General features: G+C 36.3%; 1 protein-coding gene across 1 annotated transcript in view; it reads right to left on the bottom strand.

Moving 5' to 3' along the window:
- Nucleotides 1–791: 791 nt before the first annotated feature.
- timeless (timeless circadian clock) overlaps nt 792–15,238 on the bottom strand; it is a 37,621-nt gene continuing 23,174 nt past the window's right edge. Inside the window, exons 20-30 of the mRNA XM_079857315.1 lie at nt 15,098–15,183; nt 14,863–14,983; nt 14,487–14,569; nt 12,808–12,956; nt 11,400–11,637; nt 11,254–11,322; nt 6,102–6,220; nt 5,721–5,952; nt 4,925–4,967; nt 4,724–4,812; nt 792–1,768 (exon numbers count right to left, since the gene is read on the bottom strand). Of these exons, the coding sequence (XP_079713441.1) occupies nt 1,635–1,768; nt 4,724–4,812; nt 4,925–4,967; nt 5,721–5,952; nt 6,102–6,220; nt 11,254–11,322; nt 11,400–11,637; nt 12,808–12,956; nt 14,487–14,569; nt 14,863–14,983; nt 15,098–15,183 (1,363 nt within the window). The 3' untranslated portion in view covers nt 792–1,634. The remainder of the gene's footprint in view (nt 1,769–4,723; nt 4,813–4,924; nt 4,968–5,720; nt 5,953–6,101; nt 6,221–11,253; nt 11,323–11,399; nt 11,638–12,807; nt 12,957–14,486; nt 14,570–14,862; nt 14,984–15,097; nt 15,184–15,238) is intronic.

The raw sequence follows: 15,238 nt of genomic DNA, 5'->3' as shown, positions 1-15,238 counted from the left end.
GTTTGATCTGTTTTTGTCTTTTAAAATATCCCCAGACATCAGCCCGGGAGGACGTGTCACAACATGACAACACGTCGCTTATACTTACCTGGCATATGCCAGTCAGTTTGGCCCTGTAAATCAGAAACACTGAACACTTGAGACATGGATTCCCTATCAATAAAGAGTGAACTATAAATCAATCATTTTGACAGAAGGTGCATGTTAATACTACTGAGAGACACTGCTTATTCCTCTGGTGTTCTTCGCATGGCGGTCAAAAATGAATTTTTTTTTAAATTTCAGTTAGATGAATGTACTATATTTTAGGGGATTTTATGGTACCATAACACGTGGTCACGTTATTAGCATAGACTTAAACTGTCGTAAATTTTGAATACTTTAGAGTACAGACTTAAGTTTGATCTCTTTTCAAAGATGACACTTGGTAAATTATCTCTGAAGTGAAAAAAATGTTTAAAATAGTGAATTTAAAAGTTAAAGAATTTTACGTTTATTGTTATGAAAAATGCACAAAAAAACTTTTCAATTTTTATATGAAATATATATTTTCAAAAACACGTTTTACTCTAAAACTGCAAGAAAAATCAACAATGCCATAAATCAAAACAAGTTGTGTTCCAAATTTGAGTATGATATCTCAAAAAAATGAGCTTTCAGAAAGTAAATTCATCTCCTATTCATTTTCATTGCGCTCATTTTTGACCGCGAGGAGCACAAGAGTGACTTTTTTTTCAGGTCCATTTAAACTTTTCGAATCATGTCCATGATATTTTTTTTTTTTTTTTTTTGGGGGGGGGGGTCACATAGCAAGTGCCAAGATCTTTACCAAGTTTCGTACCATTCCGGTGAAGTAAAAAATAATAATTAAAAAAAACACGTAAAATTTTTCAGACAAATGATGAAGAGCACCAGAAGGCTATACACAGTTACTGACGTTGGTTACAACACAATTTGAGCTCCTAACGCCAAAGTGCCAACTTAACGGTAGCTTTAGCCCCTGATGGTTTCATTGTCTTTATGCTAACATTAAAAATTTACTTTTAAAGTTGTTTTGTAATGAGACTAACTCACAAGATAAAAGTACACATTTAGTGTATAGATGGCACGATCATGCAGGTTTGGAAAGGAAACTTTTATTAACATACAAAGATTGTTACCTTATAATAGCAAAATTTTCTTTGGACAAGTCACAATTATGAACACTGTGCCAAAAGCCTATAGAAATGTGCAATGCTGCGTTTAAAGGCGTACATTTTCAATGACATCAAGTAACATCAATGACATTCAAATGACACCAATTTTTGTTTGTTTTGCAGACACTAAAATATAAAAGAGGAAAATATTAGAAATTAAACCAAAAAAGTGAGAATGCCGGTGTATCAAGTTCAAAAATCACTACACCAAAAAGCATGTGAAATGTAAAACACACCTTTGGAAATGACAATCAGAGGAAAAGATTTCTCAAAATAGTAAAACACCACAAATATGGTCAACATTTTTTTTTTTTTAAAGGTAACAACACAATTTCAGGAAAAAGGATAGATTGAGGACTTGGTAATAGTTAACATTTAAAATGAAAGAGAGAGAGAGAGAAAGCTGCAAATTATGATAGTCCTGCTCTGTTAATATGTCTAGTCATCTCCGTCCTCTTCATCACTCAACACTCTCTTGTATCTGCGTTTCGCTGGGGCTGCAGGACTCTCCCGGTCTGAATCCAGGCTTCTGTCAAACTTACTCCTGGATAACGGATCCACATCTGAAATATCTGTGAGAGAGAGACAAAAGATAGTGTCACCAACATGCATGGGAGGAATTCACTGTGCTTTTCCTGTGGGATAAATAATATCCATCCACTGATTTTGCTCAAATTCAAGACAAAAAAAAAAAAACATTCTTATTGCAATCCGATTAGCCAATAAAAATGCAACATGGCGTATTGATCAACTCAAAACTACTTTCCTCAAGCTCTATTTGAAATATTTGCATGCCAAGATGGCCTCCTTTCCCTAGCCACAGTCTCCTCTCTTTCACTTCCTTTTTTCAACTTCCGTTTTTGCGGTCGCTCTGTATATTTCTATGGCATTGCTGTCCAGGAGTAATTAGCTTTTGAAGAGGATTCTTTTTTAATTAGGATTTGAAGAGGAGCCGTTCATTCATAAATACTCAAGATCGCTGTGAAAATACAGACCGGAAGTCAAAAGACAACGAATGCAGCGCTGAAAAGGGGCGGAGCTACATAAGGTCTCTATAGGATTGCCGAAATCACACAAGTCTGTAGCAGACATTAAGCATAAACTGATCAATACAGCTAGATTTTTCACCCAGCATGTAAACACATTAACCTGTGTTCTATGGGCTTTTTGAAGTGCACGTGTGATATATGACAGGAAGACGTCCTTACTCTGGATTTAAGCACATCCACACAGCATGTAGAGGAGGAGGACATATACTGCAAACTCAAGAGTCTTTCTTGCCCCAAGAAATGATAAAAATGTGTTCCCTTCTCATGCAGCCCAAGTGGAAGTGGTACAAACCAAAATCTGTAACTGCATGAGTCTGAGCGCTGATATTTTGGAATATTACACATTGGTTTTAATGCTTTATTTAACATCACAACAGGCGTAACAAATGGAATACTCCGAGTAAGATACACCAATGGTTAGATTTTGACGTCACTATTGGGAAATGACCTAATTTATTAAGTCTGGTAAAGGTGCATGTAAACCAGGACAACAGATTATTTCAATAAGCTGATTTTTGGGAGTTATCAGTGTAACGGGGTGCATGTAAACACGCTCATTGACTTAACAGTTAATATTGCTCAGCTTCATGCACTGACTATGAAATACATCAATCATCCTCTTACAGATAAACTGCAGCATGAAACTGCTGCACGATTTAGGGAAAATGTCATATTGCGATTATTGAGGTCAAGATTGCGATTGCGATATAATAAACAAATAGTTTCATGAGTCAGCTTGCTTGGTTCTCAAGGAACATGTACACACAGATTAGTGATAATGCTGGAATGTGTATTTCTCAACTCAAACTAGCAACAACAACTAAATGCACAGTGTTTTCAAATTAAAGTAATATTTTTTACAAAATGAAATAATGACATCTTTGCATTACTGCAAACTTGTTATTGTCTCAATAGTACAATAGTATAAAATAAATAGAACAACAAATAAGAACAAGTATGCTAACGAATAAGATATTTTGAACATTCTGTCCAGATAAACTGGGACATTTAAGCAGGATGCATAATGCATATTGTGATTGTCAAAACATTTGGTAACTAAACAGAAATTTGTTAAGTTTAGTGACAACATGTTACAATGTTTACATGGGACAATGATTGGTAGGCTACTGTTTTTATTATTGCTTGACACAAATTTTCATTTAATTTGAAATCTTGTGATTTGATTCCGATCTTGATTCAATATCGATTAATTTGGATAAATATTAGTAACAGTAAAAAAAAATAAAAACACATAAGGAGAGCCCTGTCAGCTGGTATTATTAAAGGTAAAAAATAACAACTCAAATTAAATATAATGTGTTTTTTACAAGGCTATTATAACTTTACAATATTTTAATGAATATTAATATATAAATACAAAATAAATAAATATTTAATATAGTGCACATATTTAGCAAAATACTCCTCTCTCTATATATATAATTTGTCTAGCCAACTAACGTGCAATCAAATGGCTTTCCTGAGGTAGGCTAAATGTAATGTAATGTGACATTCTCCAGCTGTTTTATTGACCTCTTTCCGCAGTTGAAAAACACTGATTGATCGATATTATGTATGAGGCATAAACATTTCGGTATACTGTACCTTTCAACACACCTATTGTTCATTCGTGTTTATTTACCATAAAAGAGTAAGAGATGTTCGGTTCACGACCATGATCTGTCACGTCACATTTTCACGCGCCAAAACGCTATTGTTTGAATTTCGTAATAAAATTGACAGAATCTGAGAGCTGAGAATTTGTTTCCAATCAAAGGTATCCTGCTCTGTCTAGTCAGAGGTATTTTGTTTTTCTGGCCACCAGTTCAGTGTCCGTCTGCTCGACGTCCATCTTCACCTGTTCTCCACGCTGCACACCGGAAAAAGTCACGCCCCACGTGCACTGCCTAAACTGAAACTGACTGGTCTTCTTTTTATTAGCAGGGTAGAAAATTGGCAAACAGCTCTCTGAGAGAATGGGTTGTCATGCCCACACATTCATTTATTTATTTCATAAAATCGCAGCATTTTGCGCCATATAATCGCATAGGCTTGACATCGCAATTGCGATTGTGATATGATTAATCGTGCAGCACTACTTCAGATGTTTTTATTTATTTTAAGTACTATTCAAAATTTCACAAACAGCTTAAAAGACGTATCTTACATTTTGTTTAAAAAGTATTAAAATCATAACAGTCACTGCATTTACCACTGCAGGGCACTATGTGAAAGACTTTTTAAAGACGTGCAGTAACCCTGTATTCACAAAAATCTAGATCATACCCCATTATGACAAAGCAAAAACCAAAATTGTGGTAACTTTGGAAATCGTGCTACAACTTTATTTTCTACACCACTCAACCTTTTTTGTTTTGTTTTTTATTTGCATATGCATAACATGCATCTAATTATGAAAAATATATATATCAAAGACTCATTATTTGCAGAAATTCTAGATAAGCTGTTGTTCATTACCTCTCTGGTCATCATCATCATCATCATCATCATCATCATCATCCAACACTCTGCTTCTCTTCTTTGAGATTCTCTTCTCTATATGATCACTGGAAGACAAATCAATAAAATCACATTTAGTTTAAGAAACTCTTCAAATGTTTGGCGTAAACCTTCACAAACTTCAGTCACTAAAGAGTTTCCATCAATACTGGCACTAACCTTGGTTCCACCGAATCAGAAACACCCTCACATGATGGAGAGTCTTATAAAGACAGGGAAAATTAGTTTAATTGATTCAGTGGCAATTACCAAGTAAATACTTCATGATAGTCATTTTAGTTAATCGCACAGTCAATACATTATCAATAATATAGTCGCAAGCAGCAATGATGGGGCCAAGCACACCGATGGCAGAACGTTTGATTGAATATAGCATTCCAGTGATGTTTTCAGGCAAAGTAGTTTAAAAGGTCATACGCAGAATTAGAAGGTACTACAAAGTAATAAAATTGCTTTTAATGTCTTGACCAATAGGTTGTGTCTCGTTTGAATTTTGGCAATTTCGATTCTTATTGATTCCCAGTTTTAATTCCAATATGGTAAAAAAGGACTTTTATTCTGTCTTTTTTACAAAACATTCAGTTGCAGCGGAATGCCATGAACAAAAATCAGCAGTCTAAAGAACTACTAATATAAATTTCAAACATTATTAAAGTATACCGTCAGTAGTACAATACAACAAATAAGCAAATAAGCAATAGCACAAATAAATGCAACTGAAGAAACTGAAATCAAGTGTAAAAATACTACATAGTTTTGTTTTTAAACATAAAATATAGATTCATCATTATTAAAGTTATTCAGTCAGTATTAGTGAGTGATTTTCTTTTTCCTTTGTTCTTTGATTAACATTAATGACACATGAAACTATACAAGTTTCAAAAGTTTAGGAAGATAGAAGCAAAAAACTGCGCACGTTTAGGGCATGAAAGAAGTGAACATGCATCACGCTCACCCTTTGTTTCAGCAGAGGTGTGTTTCCTCTGGCGAGACAATAGCAAAGCTCTCAGTGCTTGAGCTCTCTGCTCTTGGTTATCCTCATCATCATCCTCCATCTCAACAGCCCGACTGGTGTCCTGGTTTCCTTCAGAATCCCCTTCAGCTTCTGTCTCAACCGGGTCCAGAGACGCTGCTAGTTTCCTCAGCTGATCAACACTCAGACTGGGAGAAATCCTCCAGAAAGACTCCTGATGGATGCAGATCGGATGAGAAGACAGCAGCTTTACTGCAGGTATAGTGTTTTCAAATCATCGCTGTTATACTCATATGGAAGCATTGAGAAACAGACTATATAAGTGAGAGGCCGAGAGTGAGAGACAAAGAAGCCCAAACCAACCTGTCCGTCTGAGGGTGGGCGGATGCCAACTGCGCGCAGGAGTTTTTGGAAAGCCCTGTTCTCCATGGCATCCTCGTTCTCCTCTGTCAGAGGAACCAGTGCCACAGGATGAGAAACACCTGGAGAAAGAGATGCCATATTTTAAATGATTATACAGCTCTCTGAAACGCTTATAGTAGGCCTACAGTAATACTGTCGTTTTACTGATTTCAAGTGTTTGTTGTGGCTAGAATGATTGTTTTGCACAGTGTAATGGATTGTAAGCTAATAGAGGTATTTTTTGTAAAACGGTTTCTTCTCAAATCAATATTTTATGTCCATGTCATTATTTATATAGTGAAAAGTCATGTAATAAGTGGGACAACTGTAAATTAACTGTCTGGTTTCTTCACTTTGCATTAATGAGATAATAAAATTTCAACTCAAATCAATATTTCGTGTCTAATTATTTACAGTATGTGGCAAGTAGCCGGGTAATAAGTGGGATAATGTACATCCAGCTGGTTTATATTGAACCTGACAGCAGTCACATCACAAAGTAAATTTCATAACGCTCTTTCGGTAACACTTTACGGTAAGGGTACATGAATTATCATGAATTCATGTATAAATTCATGCATGAAATATGCATTCATTCATGCATTAATATCTCATGAATCATCAGGAACTAACACGAGTTCAACGTTTTTCATTCATGACTTCATGGATGAACAACACCTTAATTAAAACATTAACTAAGATGAGTACATCATCATGAATTATGATTTATTACGCATGATCATGATGTTTTCTTTGTTCACACAAAAAATTGGTCTTTACCGCCCATTGTAGATACAGCTATGGTTATGGTACATGAATCATCATGAATTCATGCATAAAAAAGTATTAATTAATGCATGCAAGACTACTCTTCGAATTATTAAAGGAATGTACAAAAATCCACATTATCTAATGCATGCATACAGGCTAGAACAGTATATCAATTAATGTGAGAACTTTTTTTCTGAATTATGATCTGAGTTTCCAAGCATGTTCATGTCTTCTTCACAGCCTGCAGGTAAATGGACAGAGCCCAAAATTGGCCAATCACAGCACATATTATACAAATTCTGTTGCCGTTCAAATACAGTAGTCATCATTAACTAAGCATTATTTATCTATGACTTCATCATGTGTGTGGCCCCTCAACTAAAGTGGTGACTCGGTGCTTTGAAACACTAATGAACAATGTGGCATAACTGTGAAATGACATGAATATGAACATGAAAGTTCAAGCCAATGTACTGTGTGGACACAAATGGACTTTGATCTTAACTTGCAACGTGATCTCATGAGAATACGTGTGTATTTTTAAAAGTGTAGTTCTACCATATGTACATTTATTTACGTTTTATACACAGAAACGTATAATACTGACGTATTTACAGCATTAAAACGTATAACATTTACGCATTGACAGCACAAAAACATAATTTATTTACAAATAAACAACAACAACGACGTACAAATTTGGGCGTATTCCTATTTAAATTATGCATATTAAAATCGTGGCATTAATGTTTTGACTCTATTGCATTTAATTGTCTTATCAATTACATTTTCAGTCGCATTTATTAATACAGTTTAACGTTATAATAACGTTAGGCTACTCATAAATAATAACATTTCGCTCTGTTAGTGCCTTCTGCTGCAAACTCGTTTCGGAGGATTAACGTTAGCCTACATGGTGTTAAACAAGAATACACATTAAAAATACCTCTTTTAATCGTTTAACAATTTGGTAATATTTGGTTTATTTACCGTGAGATACAAAAGGCGTTTTCTCCTATAGACTCATAATAGACAAAAACACAACATAAATTTACAAAAGAAATCAATTTTATTAGTTTAATGTCATCCAAATCTTTAGAATCCATACGTTGTTTGCAAGATCCAAAAATGCAGCCCTTTATCCAGTGATCTTCATCTCTCCATTTCTCAGCGGAGACCGTCAACGTCAAATCCCGCGCTCGTGGTGAATTCAAATTCAAAAATTGCGCCCGAAGCGTTACGACATGTTTTACGGCAGTGATATCAAACGCTCATTGGCTCTCGCATGCTTCGTCACAGATTGCGACATGCCGTGTTTAAGTTGTGTACTACATTTGAAATGGAGAAGCGCGCGCGCCTTCACAGAGCGAAGCGAACCGAAACCGAATCAACATTTTCATGGATTAATAACTTAAATTCTGCTCTGTAACGTTACCTCATACAAAACTATTATATAACGTTACTGCCAGAGAGGACTGCGACACATCGTCATGTGAACGACTTTTGGTACCGGTTTTGACATTTTCTCAATAAATAAATGATTGTGATTGTCTGTCTGTTGTTTTAATTTATAATTGCCTACGTAGTTTTAAGAAATTGTTGGGTTTAGTGATAGGGGTAGGATTAGTGGCTCAAACTATATTTTAATGCTATATTGTTAATAAAACTGCCATTTCCCTACACATATCTGTCCATTACGTTTTTTCCTTTTAATATAGTCTATAAAATGGGTAACGTTATGTTTAGGTGTGGGAGTAGGGTTAGCAGCTAAGGGATCTTATAATCTATAAAATGGTAAAAGGGAAATTATACAGATATCTTTATAATATGAAATATTCGTAAATAGCTTAACGTACATTTTTTAGCTGTAAAATCGTAATAATGTTATGTAACTTTACTGCTTTATTCTGAAACCAAACGGTATAAACCAGTTAAATCAACAGCTGGAAAGAGCTGAGAAGGAATTCAGTACATACACCATGAACTTTATGAAAACTCTTTACAAAACCATAAAGCTGTTTTACAATTTCATGATATGGAGGAGTCACATCAGTTGCTTTATACGTTAAAAGGTGACTCTTTACCCAAAAAGAGATCAAGCTGTTTGTGAAACATTTTTTTTAAACAGCTTTATGGTTTTTAACTGGTTTATACCGTTTAAGAATAAAGCAGTACAGTTAAAATTAAGTCCATTTGTGTTCACAGTACATTGTTTGCAAAGGCTTGAACTTTCATGTTCATATTCATGTCATTTCACAGTTATGCCACATTGTTCATCAGTGTTTCAAAGCACCGAGTCACCACTTTAGTTGAGGGGCCACACACATGATGAAGTCATAGATAAATAATGCTTAGTTAATGATGACTACTGTATTTGAACGCCAACAGAATTCGTATAATATGTGCTGTGATTGGCCAATTTTGGGGTCTGTCCATTTACCTGCAGGCTATGAAGAAGACATGAACATGCTGGATAACTCAGATCATAATGAAAACACATTGTTCATCAGTGTTTCAAAGGACAGAGTCATCACTTTAGTTGAGGGGCAACACACATGATGAAGTCATAGATAAATAATGCTTAGTTAATGATGACTATTTGAACGCCAACAGAATTTGTATAATATGTGCTGTGATTGGCCAATTTTGGGGTCTGTCCATTTACTTGCAGGCTATGAAGAAGACATGAACATGCTGGATAACTCAGATCATAATTCAGAAAAAAAGTTCCCACATTAATTGATATACTGTTCTAGCCTGTATGCATGCATTAGATAATGTGGATTTTTGTACATTCCTTTAATAATTCGAAGAGTAGTCTTGCATGCATTAATTAATACTTTTTTATGCATGAATTCATGATGATTCATGTACCATAACCATAGCTGTATCCACAATGGGTGGTAAAGACCAATTTTTTGTGTGAACAAAGAAAACATCATGATCATGCGTAATACATCATAATTCATGATGATGTACTCATCTTAGTTAATGTTTTAATTAAGGTGTTGTTCATCCATGAAGTCATGAATGAAAAACGTTGAACTCGTGTTAGTTCCTGATGATTCATGAGATATTAATGCATGAATGAATGCATATTTCATGCATGAATTTATACATGAATTCATGATAATTCATGTACCCTTACCGTAAAGTGTTACCGCTCTTTCTGTAAATTATTTTTATTTTTTTTTATTTTTTATGAATAGTGTTATATAAATCAGTGTTTTGAAAACATTGAGTTTGGAAGGCCTTAAAGACAAAATCAAGTTTTTAATGTTTATATTTCTTTATTTGTTTAATTACTGTTATGTGTCGACTCTTACTCAAATAATGAATGGATTATATACAGCCTAGAAAGCCCACAAGGACCGTTTACAATCTCTAAAAAGCTGTAACTCATTCATTTCGATCTCACAAACCTCTGTTATAATCAATGAAGCTGTCTACACTGCACAATGAATATCTTATTTGTATTGTGTCTACACACTTTGTTAATGAGAGGATTCGCAAACTCTGGTGTTTGACCGGTGACTGGATTCTGACTAAATTAAACACTTCAGATTGGCCACTGCGTTCAAGAGATCAACAAACACGACTCTGATTGGCTACACTGCTCACTGCTAAACACATTGTAAATAGAAACTTTTGATGTTATCCAGAACGCAAACGTTAAACGTTAGTCGACTAGAAGAGGCTAAGTCGACCAAAATTGTTTTAGTCGATTAGTCTGAGAAAAAAACCTACAGGAAGTCCATTAGGGATGGATCGTTAACGGCAGGTCTTTGTGGTAATTACAGTATATCGGACAGGAAATCCAAACTTTACAAAGCTGCTTGCTCTAACGTTAACCTAGATAAATGTGAGCTATTATTATGAGCATATCAAAGTGTTTGTGCCTGCCAGGCACCATCTAAACATTAAGTGTGGTCCGCTCAAATCCGTCATTTTCTTTCCAGCTCAAATGATATGCTCCTGTAACAGACGGAGCCAGAGGGTGTTTAGCCGGTGTGGGACCGTGACTGATATGTTAGATGGGGAAAGAAAACCAGCTTCTGTTACAGAAGTGCAAGCAAAAATTCACTGCATTGAGACCTTTAGATTAAACAGGTCAATGTGAATGGGGCAGTGTGATGCGACACGCTACGATGGACACAGAGCTGACCTGTGGCACAGTCAACATGTGTAGGGCACCGCACGAGAGGCATGCCGGTTCTAGAGGGTGCTAAGCAGGCGTGTGATCAGCTAATGACAAAAAAAGGAAAACCTTTTACAATCTCATTCTCTAGCCTCAATCATACGCAGGAGTAACCAAGCTTTAGTCACTGTTTTATGTCCTCACCATCCTCCTCACGGTCATCAGCCGTTCTGTTGAGGCAGTTCTGGAGCCACAGGACAGGCCCTGACAGATCTGTTAACAAACCAAATGTAAGTAACCATCTCAGGCTTTATTCAGAAAGCTCCTCATAATCATGCCTGATCAAGTACCTTGTTGCTGTAAATCCTGGACCATGTTTCTCAGACTGTGGATTTTCTCTGAAGAAATGTTTCTACTCATGCTCTTTTGTCCTCTTTTGGCTGAGTGGGCAGTTTGATCCTCATTGTCTTCATCTTTCTCAGATTTATCCTCTTCTTCTTCTTCCTCCTCCTCCTCCTCCTCCTCCTCTTCTATGTCCATGTCCTTCTCCTGGGACTCTCCAGCCACATCAAAGAACTCTTCCTCTGTCTGACACACACACATATATACATGTATAAGGAACCTTTTCATAGTTCCTAGAGCCAATGGCAGAAATACCTGAGTTTTGGCGTGGAAAACGTAATAAAATGCTCACCGCCAGAACGAATTTAATTCTAGGAACTCCTTTTAGGAGAACTAATTTATCTCCTGCTTCAGAGTCGGTCTAAACCAGCACTATAGGAACTATCCTTGACGTTAGTATATGCGGATTGGCCAAACGCACGCGAAACGCCGGCACTCGCCATTTAAAAAAAAGCTGTGTAAACCCACCGATTATAGCTTATATATTTACTCCAGAAACTAACTCTACGAACATGGAAAACAGTGATAGATGGATCTCTCAACCTTTACAACTAAGGAGAAAATCCACAACTTTGAGGAGACCAAGTGAAGGATGATTTTGTGTTTCTGTTCAGCATGTGACATTGGGACCCTTTTGTGCCTCTGGAAAATAGTGATTCTTTTTCTTGTCAATTTGTTGAGGGATTTGTGGATGCATTCATGTTTTTAGATTTGTGGAGTAAAAATTATAGTTTAGCTTTTTATTTTGAAGTATAAAGATAAAATTAGTAATTTGGGGTAAGATGCCCCCCAGAATTGTTACTATTTTTAAACTTAATCCTTATTGTATTTTATGGAGTTTTTATTCAATAATTCACTTATGAACATTTCAGACATGTTTACAATTCAGTAAAACCTAAAGGATTACTGAGTGAAATCAATTTAAATTCATAGTGTTGCTTTTATAACATATATTTGATTAAAATATAGCCAATTAAATATGTAAATATTCATCTCTTTTACTGGAATTTTGTTCGACAAATAAATTGTCAAAGCAATTTTATATAGAGTACTTGATTTAGTATTTTACATTAATGACACTTAAAATAAAAAGTCATTTAACTTTCATTTCTGTAAAGCTCAGGAAGTGGAGAAAGATCATCTTTGTATAATTTTACATTTTGTGCTATGACATGTCAGTGAGAACACTTTTCTATTCATTGCCCTTCATAACACAATGCAAAGATGCCGGCACATGAAATGGGGTCTTGCGCACACAGCCGCCCACACCGTGATGGCGTAATTCCCACGCGCACACCTTCGCACTCATGCGGACGAGGAGAGAATAAACCAGGCTTTATAAGTTGATGGACACACCATTCCAGTCCTCCTGCCAGGAGCGCTGCGCTGTCTCTTCTTGTACAGGTCTCTGCGGGCGGACACGAGCCCCATGCTGAGGATCTTGTCAACTATTCGTGCCCGTGAGCGCTTGGCTGTGATCCGCTTTAGAATGTTTCCAAGCACATCTGTGAAAACAGCAGAGAAAGCAGAAATAAAGGACTTTGCAGGCATAACAATGAGTCGAGAGATGTGATGATTAGTAGTGTCACACCACCAGAACGCAATTACACTGATTTTATGAACTTCATTTCAAAGGTTTCATGAATCTTAAGTGCACAATGCTTCATTTCAAAATGGACATCACTGAAAGTGATGATAACTTCAGATGATGCAGTAATAATCAGATGTTAATTCAGAAAAGACTGAGGACATGTTCACACTAGTAGTTTGGTTCTTTTGGTCCAGAACAAAAAAGATGATGATACTTATGCTCCTGTTCACACTGTCATTTTTAACACCGAATCTAAAGATACAAAACAAAACACTGCTTTTATGACATACATATTGCGACAGAACTAAACATGCAAACAATGCTGTGTGCTTGGATAAATGTGTTCGCTGTATGAGCGTACATATCACGTCCTGTTTTTGGTTAGTTTAGATGTCTTTGGTGCGGTTAAGCCCTATTCGGATGGGACTAGTTTAACATGGAGAGGTGGGGTAAAGTAATAATCACCAGAGCTTCTCAGTGATTTTAGTCCCGTCCGAATGTGCAATCTCACTAAAGATCACAATGTCAGTATCAGTAAAGATTACGGAGACTTTTACCTTCAGTAAAAAGGTCCGGAAAAATGACCTCAGGTAATACTAATCCCGTGCGAATAGACCCGCTGTAAATATGTACGTAAATATTTTGTCATTTCCTGTTTTAAAAGTAGTTTTCTGTGGTTTTTCCAAGTATGGAGACGCTTGAAAAAGCATTCAGTCGCGTTCTAGACACTGGGACAAGTCTGTGGCAAAACTCAAGTGTTTTACACACACCATTCAGACCAGAAAGAAGATCGAAAACACTTGTTAGAGGCACGAAACATCTTTTAGCGTTAGGTAAGAGCCTATTACCAACACAATCCAATCTGAAGTTAATTAATACATCGTTTGACCGGACATAACTGTTTTATATATAAATTTAGGTTATGTGTTTACGCACGTGATATCAGGAAGCAGCGTAATACACACATGACGACAGGAGGGGGACGGCGATGTGTAAATCGAGTTACTCTCCCACTTCTGCTAGTTTTACTAAGATTTCTTATTCCGTGCGAATTGGCCATTAATATTACAGACGTCCTGTGGTAAATAAATTGCATTACTCCATCTACCCTTGTAAAGTTAATCCGTCCGAATAGGGCTTTAGACTGTAATATGAATGCAACGCAGACCAGAGTTCGTTTGGAGCCAGTCTTGTTTGGTGCAACCAGGTTTCTTCGGCAGCGTTCACATTTATTAATCTGAACCGTACTAACAGAGCAATTGCAGAGTTCGCTTTGATCAAACCAAACCTGTCAAGTGTGAACACATCCAGAGTTATTTAGAGAGTTCGATAATTCAAATGTAAAAATGAATTTTGAAATAAAAAGCAACATAAAAAAAAATCCTTAATACTGTTTTTACTTGATTATGAATCACACACACACACACACTTAATTTGCACTAACCATCAGAGTCTTTAAACTCCTCAAAGAGCACCTGGAGTTCCTGTTCCTGTTCTTCAGTCCAGAGCACGATACGAGTACCTTTCCTGATCAAATGAGAGGGGTGTTTTTAGTCAGTAGGGGTGTAAAGGTTCTCAGTAAAAAAAAAAAAAAAAATAATTCTGATGATGCATACGCATATAAATAGTTTGTTTAAAATAACGTGTAAAACAGACAGAGTTAGGCTAATGTGTGTTTCTGTCGATGGATATGCATTCTGGCTTCCTCTAAACTCTGGTCATATTAGAGCAAATGGCACTTGTATTGAACAGTCTTTTACATGCTCTACTTTACTACAGGTCTTTACTTTCACATTTCAGACATTAAAATAAAACCGTACCTCTCTTTCTTTAAATCCTTCGCACTGTCCACCAAACCCATGGAAACCATGCGGGTCACCAAGTCCCGTCTAGTGCGGCTGCTGCTCAGCAACGGTAACAGCGTCTCGACAATATCAGGCACTGAAGAACAAGAAACACAACTCAGATAATTTAGAGGACTGTCCGACATACTCAAAAACCAAACGACATACTCAAAAACCAAACGACAGAGACCATGAGCAGGTGCAACTCTACCTCCAGAGTCCTTGTACTCTTCATACAATCGCTGAAGCTGTTCCTCTTCTTCAGGAGTCCACTTGCTCTTTTTATTTGTGCCTTCCCTAATATATATATATATATGGACATGTGAATAAAACACATCACTAACTCTTGAGC

The sequence above is a fragment of the Squalius cephalus genome, assembly GCF_949319135.1.
Source record: "Squalius cephalus genome assembly, chromosome: 22".
Classification (NCBI taxonomy): Eukaryota; Metazoa; Chordata; class Actinopteri; order Cypriniformes; family Leuciscidae; genus Squalius; species Squalius cephalus.
Note: the sequence above shows the minus strand (reverse complement) of the source record. Positions and strands in the feature narration are given on the sequence as shown.